The sequence below is a fragment of the Kogia breviceps genome, chromosome 7 (genome assembly GCF_026419965.1).
Source record: "Kogia breviceps isolate mKogBre1 chromosome 7, mKogBre1 haplotype 1, whole genome shotgun sequence".
NCBI classification, from domain to species: Eukaryota; Metazoa; Chordata; class Mammalia; order Artiodactyla; family Physeteridae; genus Kogia; species Kogia breviceps.
In genome coordinates, this window is record NC_081316.1 from 13,982,990 (window position 1) to 13,991,692 (window position 8,703).

General features: G+C 55.5%; 1 protein-coding gene across 1 annotated transcript; it reads right to left on the reverse strand.

Moving 5' to 3' along the window:
- Positions 1-226: 226 nt before the first annotated feature.
- Positions 227-7,603, reverse strand: LOC131760160 (solute carrier family 22 member 6). Its single transcript, XM_067037446.1, has 10 exons — positions 6,945-7,603; positions 6,494-6,597; positions 6,087-6,241; positions 4,679-4,847; positions 4,125-4,248; positions 3,867-3,982; positions 2,596-2,810; positions 2,377-2,485; positions 824-1,027; positions 227-512 (listed from the first exon to the last, which is right to left on the reverse strand). The coding sequence occupies exons 1-10, from the start codon at positions 7,311-7,313 to the stop codon at positions 422-424; spliced, it is 1,656 nt and encodes a 551-aa protein (XP_066893547.1). The 5' UTR covers positions 7,314-7,603; the 3' UTR covers positions 227-421.
- Positions 7,604-8,703: the final 1,100 nt, after the last annotated feature.

The following is an 8,703-nucleotide window of genomic DNA, read 5'->3' on the forward strand; positions in this document are numbered from 1 at the left end:
ACTCAGAAATAGCAATATTTAGATAGGTTAGAGAAGGAAGGAGGGGAGAGGGAGGAAAGCAGGGACAGGGGAGGGGGCCGAGGTAAGAGGTTCTTCTCCAGTTGCCTGGGATGGTTTGTAAAGTCCTGGGGACTGAGGGAGGGGACTGGATTGTATGCCCTCTTGGACTGGAAGCTGGCTGAAGCGGAGTGGCTGTTACTTTTGAGACAGCAGAGACAAAGGGAAATGCTGCGCACAAACCTTTTAATAGGCGGTCTTCGTGGCGTCTATTCAGAGAGGGGGGCCCCTGGGGGGTGCTCCCTGAACCATAGCCCCAACACTTGGGCCACCATTCCCCCTTCCCCCTTCTCCTGTGAGTGGCCCAGGACCTGTAGTAGGACCCTGTCTTCCTTTAGGGCCCCATAAGGCTCCTTTTCGCTGCTCAGAGTCCGTCCTTTGCTTGTGCCGAGGCCTGGAGCGGGACCATCTGCTTTTGCTCCTGTCGCCGCCGCTGCCTCCTCTTCCCTCTCCTCCTGTGGCAGGTCGGGGTGGGTGGGCGGGCAGGAGAGTGGTGCCCTCGGTATGCAGCCTCCAGGCCAGCCTGGGGCACCCCGGGGGGCTCTCCATTCAGCTGTGCCCTGCTACCAGCTCTCTGCCCCAAACATCTACCGCTCCCTGGAGCCGCGAGCCCCAGGAAGGACTCCAGGAGACTCTCAGGCAATTGGGGACACAGGGACAAAGAGCCCTGGCCTGGAAGAGGAGGCCCGGGTTTGAGTCTTAATGCCACCCCCGCCTGGATGTGTGACCCGGGGAGAGTCCCTGCTGTCTCTGGGTGGAGGCCCACCTGTTTTCCACGTCCTGCACCGTGTCTGGCAGTGGCTGGCCCAGGGTCTCCGGCAGGAGGGGAGTGGCAGCGCTGGCCGCCACCGGCACCGCGCCGTAGATGAAGAGAGGCACGGAGGGGTAGATCTCGGCGGCCATGCTCACCAGCGGGCTCACGATGCTACCCACTCGGGCCACGGTGCTCCCCATGCCCAAGCCTGTCTGCCTGCAGGACCCAGGGGGACGGGTGTCGGTTAGTGTTCTGGCATGAATGCTGAGGTTCTGTCTGAATGTGGGGCCAGGGCAGCTCGGGCCCAGCCCCAGGAGACCCGCTGGTGCCTGCTCTGTTCCCCATTTGATTAGCTAACCAATTTGGCATTTACTTTGGAGATTAAAAAAAAAACCCAAAACAGGTTGGGAAAGGCTCTGGGCAGAGAATCAGGAGATTGAATTTTGCCTCTGCCTTTAACTTGCTATGTGACCTTGGGCAAGTGTCTTGCCCTCTCTGGACAGTTTCCTAAACTGTTGAGTTAGCTTAGTTCGGCCAGTTGTTCCCAGATCACCTGAGGGATTTGATTTACAGTTGCCCCAGCTCCACACAGACCTGTTGGATTAGAATCCCTAGGGGAAGGGACCTGGACTCTGCATGTTAAGAATATGTTAAGAACATTCTCTATGAGAGCAGAGGTTAAAAACTTTGACTAGGGAGATAAACTGCTTGGTTTCAAATCTAAGCTTCCTGACTTATAAGCTGTGTGACCTTGGGCAAGGCACTTACCCTCTCTGTGGCTCACTTTTCTCATTTGGAAAATGGGAGTTATCATAGTACCTACCTCATAAGCTTGTTATGAGGACCAAAAGAGTTGATTATTTATAAACAGCTTGACAGTGCCTGGCACATCGTACGTACTACTTTATACTATTGTTCTTTCAGCTGAAATCCTTTGAAGCTCCAGGACAGTAACCATGACCCCTTGGGGTTCTCATTCCAAGTAGCCTAGGGAAGCCTGGCATTTCTTTGACGTCTCATATGAAATTTACACCCCATTCTATTTTTTTTTTGTTGTTGTTGTTTTGCATCCCATTCTTAAAATAGATATGTGTTTCTGGTGTCTTAATGCAAAAATACCCCCTCCCTGCAAGCTTGGCACTCAAAAAAGCAGTGCTGTATTTATCCATACAACTTCCAGAACCACCGTTATTAAGTGGTTGCTCTGTGATAAGAAATTACTTTCATGTTTGTGGTCTTTGGTTTCAGACATACTACTTGGTTAAAGAAGGAATTTAGATTTTGTGGCAGCTTCTAACTTGTGCTTTGGAGATCAAGGGGGGACTTCTAAGATGTGTCTTCTTGGCCTCCAACCCTGTCCCAGTTGGTGGCTCAAATCTTCCCCTTAGGTCAGGTAAGAGCTTAATGGGCAGCCTAAGTGTGTACTGAGCGGCTGATACAGACCTTTCACTGTTAGGTGCTGGGAGGAGGCCTTGGGCTGGGGCATACTGGACTGTGCTCTGGGTCTGACCTGTGTACGGGGGAATGTCTTGCCCCAAAGCCCCTCCCATTAAGCTCCCACTCACCGGATCATTGTGGGGTACAGCTCCCCAGTGTACAGGAAGATGCAGTTGAAGGAGGCAGCCAGGCAGCCCTTCCCCAGCACAGCAAGGGAGGTTCGGACAATGGATCGATCTAGAGAGAAGGGAGGGGGTCAGCAGATCTCGGGAGTGCGGGCTGAGAAGTTGGGTCACGTCTGGGGGTGTGGCCAAGGATGAGGGACCAAGATGTTCACGGGTGCTCACCCTGGGGTACCACCCCATTGATCAGGATGCAGGTGCCTGCCAGCAGCAGTGAGGCCATCTGAGCAGGCCGGCGGCCCATAGAGTTGATGACAAGGAAGCCCACAAGCTTGGCAGGCAGGTCCACAGCACCAAAGATCACCTGGATTAGGTAGATGCTGACCCCAAAACCCTGCAGGTCCATGACCAGCCCATAGTAGGCAAAGCTAGTGGCAAACCTAGTGGGGAGGGATGAGGGGTATGGAGTTTGTTAGGAAGATTGAAGGGGGGGGGGGAATGCTCATCCAAAACAGGGGTGAGATGCACAGGTTACCCTGCTTACGAATCTGGAATCTACCTTGCCAAATATTTCTCCTGTCATTTAGTATACACTTTAAGTATTGGGGTAGTCCTCCAATACCCCAGATTTCTCAGTCTTCTGATAGTGTCTCCAGTGTATTAGGGAATTTTCACTTCATTGCCATGTAGGATTTACACAGTTTTCGTCTTTATTTTATCTATTGATACTGCACTGAGGGAGGACAAGTGGATATCCAAAGCCATATATTTAGGGCCAAGGTGTTGGGAGAGGCCAGAGTTTTCCCGGACCTGTCCGTGGTCCTGGGATGGGTGTTGTGCTTCTTAAGATGTCAAGAGCCCAGAATATAAAGCTCAGGTTGTTGGACAGAACCCACAACCTGGAGTAAACCCCAAATTGGAAGCAAAGAATTCATTGGCAGGATTGCTCCTTCTGGCCATGTTTCTCTTAACTGTCATGGGATTGCTACGACGGTGAGGTTGGGAGAGTAGCACGTAAGAGGGCTAATGGGTGATGCTGCAGTGGGAAAGGAAGGATTCTGGCTCGTCTCACCCCGGGCCAGAGTGTACTTTCAGAGATGAGTTTTGCCTGTGTCTGTGTTTCTGGCAGGCACCACAAGGCCAGTCATGTCTCTCTACGTTTTGCAAGCCAGCCTCGTCTCTGCCTTTGTGATGTAATTCTGTTGACTCTGCGGGGCCATCAGTACCGATGAAGTGTTTCCATATTTGGAACAGAGCTGATAAAGGGAGAAGAATATGGAGAGACTGATGCCCAGTTTGAGGACTGGAGGCAAACTGAGGCTGGAGATCATCTGGTTCTTTAAGGCTCTGTCTGGTGGGGGATTCCTGCCCCTCAAAGCTGGTCTGCTGACTTCCTCCTCTTGTCTCCCTTCTTCCATCCCCTGTGTCCACTCTTCCCCCAACCAGTCTATTGTCTCTGGGTCTGTCTGTCCATCAGTCTGTCTGTCTGGGCCTACCACAGCATGGAGAGGCAGAGGAAGAGGCGGCGAAGGGCAGGGCAGCGCAGCAGCTCCGTGGCCGAGGCCTGGGCCTTGCCCAGGGTCAGCTCCTTCTGTAGACTGGCCCGGAGCACCTGCAGGGATGGACGGGGCTCAGGGCTTGGACTTCCGGAGGAGCTCCTTCCAGCCTAGCTCCTCACTCAGAGAAGCCCTGTGAGTCCCGGGTTTAGGGATGGAGCCCTGGTGGGGTGTCATGGGAGGTCTCAGGGGTCTCACCTCCATACTTAGACTGGCCCCCTCTTCCTGCTTCCCATTGATCCAGGCCACTCTTTGCAGGGCCTTCAGGGTGAGGTCCAGCCTCCCAGAGGAGGAGTACCAGCGGGCCGACTCGATGAAGAACCTGGGAGCAGGGGCGAGCGTGGGTGTTGGCGCGGCTTCAGTTCCAGTCACTGGGGCTGGAGGTAGGGCATGGGCTTTCCAGAGGTCTGCAGTGGGATTTTATGTAAGATTGGGAACCCAGGACTTTGCCACACCCCGATCTCTAGGACCAGAAGGCAGTGCCCAGCTTGGTGATGACTTATTCCCCAACACGGGAGCTCAGCCCTTGGGTGCTGGGTAAGGGGAGCAGGGCAGGCAGGCTGGAGAGCTGGGGCGGGGGGGAGAGCTGGGGAAGCCAGAGAACCGGACACCCTGGGGCACGTCCTTCCACCCAGAGCCTCAGTTTCCCCATGGGTCACACTGAGTCACTGGCCTGGGTTTGACCTTCTCTGATTCTGTGGGCGAGATCTGGGGGAGGTCTTGTCCCTCGCATCCCTCTGGGCCCCACGCACCAGGAGTAGATGAAGAAGGCAAAAAAGGGCACGGAGACCAGCAGCTGCAGGTAGCGCCAGTGGGGCACAGCATAGGCCACACCAGCCAGGAGAAACTGGCCCAGGCTGTAGACATAGCCAATCAGGGTGCCCACGCAGGCCCGCGTGTGGATGGGCATCCACTCCACATCTGCAAAGAGGGTTAGAACAGAGTGGTGGAACTTACTGGGTGCCAGGTGGGTGGAGAGCCGTGGAGCCCACCAAGACCCCTCTCTCTGTTCAAACCTTGGTCTGCCCCAAGGCTCAGGGGAAGATACATCAAACGAGATTGGGGGCCATGGGAGGGGGAGTGGGGGACTTGTGATGGAGGTGGGGGTGGGGAGGTAGGTTGGGAACCCCCAGGAGTTGTCCCCTCCACTCCTCTGCTGTGTGTTTTCGCTCCTCTCCAACCTACTGTCCTGGCCAGGGTCCTCTTTCCCTTCAGAGCATCTCTGACCACTCATTCCATCCTCACCAGCACCCGCCCCTCTGGTCCTTCTCAGCCGGGGCTGGATTTCAGCCTCAGTGGCCAGAGCAGCTCAGAGGAGACAGTAGCTTTCCTCTACTCTGGAGAATCGAGGTGGGAGTGGGACCACCTCTCGGCTTCTGTCGGAAGAGGTCCAGTTTCGTTCCTTGTGGGCTCCTGATCTGGCAGCTGGGGCGGTGGCTTGAAGACTTAGACTGGACTTTGGGACTGGATTCTCTAGGTGTCCTGCCCCAGCCCTAGCCTTGTCCTGGTTAATTCCTTTAGTCTGGAGAATCCCAAATCCTTAGATTCCCTTCTGGGCTTGAGGCATGAGCTTGGGTAAATCTTTTCCCTTCTCCCAGGCCTCAGGTTCCTCGTCTGAGAAACAGGGAGGAGGGGGGGTGACTTATCCAAGGAAGCACACTGATGACTCATGAACAGGCCATGCTCGGTCCATAAATGTGTTTGGTCTATATGATGCTGGCTTGCCCTATGTTAAAAATATGAGAATTAATTGCAAATGTTAAAAAAAAAAACTGGGATATTTCACACTGATAAAAAAGGGTAGGGGAAGATCTGACAGCCCTGAGACTTCTTGGCTGGAGCAGCTGAGTGGCTGTGGCCCCTCTGGGTGGATGTGACTATCTTTCAGAGACAGTCCTCACCACTGCCTAATGCCTGTTGTCTGCTTCGGTCATTTACGGGGATTACCTGGCCCTAACAATGGACTTTGCAATCACATGATTAAATGAGAGGCCAGGATGGTGTGAGCCCCGGGAAAACGGCTGTTATGTTGGCTGGAAGGGCAGGACAGGCTGAGTGCAGGAGGGGTGGGCTGGGAGAGGAGGCTGGAGAGGGGCTGCAGGGCTGGGTGGTCGGAGGGGAGAGGGTAGGTCCCTGCCCTGCCCTTCCGGCCTCCCTCACTCAGTGTCATGCAGTTGAGGGCAATGCCAGCCAGCGACATGCCCGAGAGGAGCCGGAAGGCACAGTAGACGGGGAAGTTGGGAGCAAAGGCGGCGCAGGTTCCTGACACAGCTGTCTGCAGGTAGTTCAAGATCAGCACCTTCCGGCGGCCCAGCCTGTCGGGGGAAGGAAGACCTGCAACAGGGGTCCTGAGGACGGGCAGGGGCCAGGCTGACCTGGGAGAGGGGCGCTTGCCCTGGGTGAGTCCCTGGGGTGGGGGTCTTTGCAGGCCCCGTGACTTCTCATGAGGCTGTGCTATAGGTCCTCAAACGAGCCCCAGCTGATGCCAACCTCCCACCTAGGCCCCCCAAGCCCAGATGAGGAGCCCCCAGTCCCAGCCCGGCTCCTTGGCCCTGCCCAGGACTGACCTGTCTGCCAGGTGCCCGAATATCATGGCTCCGAGAAGCACCCCTACCATGTACAAGGACTGAGCCAGCTGGCGTAAGGCCCTACGAGAACACACGAGGTCCCACTGTGGGGAGAGGGGGCAAGGGTCAGGCCAAGGTGAGCCTGGGCTGCAGGGTAGCCCCTTGCCCTCCTTCCGGCCGGCCCTCTGAGGCCTGCTGTCACCCTCTTCCCCTGACTCTTCTCTTTGGCCCCAGGAGCTGAGAGACTTTTCTTGACCCCTACAGCTCCCACCTCCCCCTTTCCTACAAAGACGCCCATCTTGAACCCCTTTCTCCATTTTCCCATCTTGGCCTCTGGAGAATTTGAGACAGTGTGTGTGTGTGTGCGTGTGCGTGTGTGTGTGTGCGTGTGTGTGTCTCAGAGGGGAAAGCACACTCTGGCTGGTGCACAGAGGGGCCCAGGTCTCCTCACCTCCATCACGATGGTGGAAGGGAAGGTGCTATTGTCATAGATCCAGCCGTGGGTGCAGGGCTCTGTGGCCCCCGTGCCATTGGTCTCTGTGCCATTGGGGAAGGGCGGCCCCCGCTGGGGGGAGGTGAAGCGGAGGCAGGACTCGGGCCGCCCCTGCCCGTCCCGGGGCAGCCAGGCGTCCAGCTCCCCGTCCTGGCTGAGGTTGGTGTCAGCAGGTGGGCGGCAGCGGTGGGTGGGGACGGCGGCGGTGAAGTTCTGCAGGGTGTTGTGGGAGGCCATCAGGAGCAGGGGGAGGACCACCAGAGTCACCTGGATCTGCTGGAAGCGGCCGACACCCCCCACCTGCAGCAGGAGGTCGTTGAAGGCCATGGGGCCAGGCCTGGCCGAGAGGCCGGGGGCTGAGGACTTCCAGTCCCAGGCCCTCCGTCTGTGTGCAGGTCTGCCTGCTGCCCTTTCCTGGAGGAGAGGGACTGCGGTTGCTTCCGCGGCCAAGCAGCTCCTGGAACTGAATCTGAGCTGGCTCTGTAGGGGGGACAGCAGCCCGGCCAGGCGGCCCCTCCTTTCTTCTCTCCCCTTGTTCCGTCCCTCCCTTTCCTTGGCAGCCTCTCCTCACTTGCTGTGAGTGTGTGGGGTGTTTCTGGGCTTTCAGGGTCTGCTGTAGCCCTGACCCCTACAGGGGCAGTATTTAATCCTTGGCCTGGAGGGAATGAGTTAAAGTGTGACTTCGTATCTGAAGGATTAACCCTCCAAGTATCCTTGTATCAGTGGAATTTCTCCTCATGGGTAGAAAGGGCAGGAGAGGGTGGACTGAAGTGGGGGTGATGGGAGCAGATTGTACTGGGCATCTGGGGGCGGGAGGGGACAGGGTGGGACCTTTTTGTCTTCCCTTTAGTGAGGGGATTGGGCTCTGGGAAGTGTGCTGGCCTCTTGTGGGGCTTCTGTCCCTTTTAGTGGGCAGGAGCCAAAGGGACCGTCTTGGGGAGGGGTTGCCAGAGAAAATACAGGTCGCCCAGTTAATTTGAATTTCAGATCATCCAAGACATTTTTTTCTTTAGTGTTAAGAATGTCCCTAATATTTACATGGGACATACTTCTACTAAAAAAGTATTCATTGGGGCTTCCCTGGTGGCGCAGTGGTTGAGAATCCGCCTGCCGATGCAGGGGACGCGGGTTCGTGCCCTGGTCCGAGAAGATTCCCACATGCTGCAGAGCGGCTGGACCCGTGAGCCGTGGCCGCTGAGCCTGTGTGTCCAGAGCCTGTGCTCCGCAATGGGAGAGGCCACAACAGTGAAAGCAGTGAAAGGCCCGCGTACCACAAAAAAAAAAAAAAAAAGTATTAATTGATCTGAAATTCAAATTTAACTGGGTTTCCTGTATTTTTTTTTAACATCTTTATTGGGGTATAATTGCTTTACAATGCTGTGTGAATTTCTGCTTTATAGCAAAGTGAATCAGCTATACATATACATATGTCCCCATATCTCTTCCCTCTTGCGTCTCCCTCCCACCCTCCCTATCCCACCCCTCTAGGTGGTCACAAAACACCGAGCTGATCTCCCTGTGCTATGCGGCTGCTTCCCACTATCCTGTAGTATTTGCTAAAATTGGCAACCCCGGCCTTTGGCCTTCTGGGGACAGCTTACAATTTATAGGACAACGGCTTTGTTCAATTGGAAGACACAATAGAGGTCAGAGGCTGTTTTTGAAGCAGTGAGACCTAAGACCAACATCTTATGTGATGTAGATTGAGTCTTCCAGT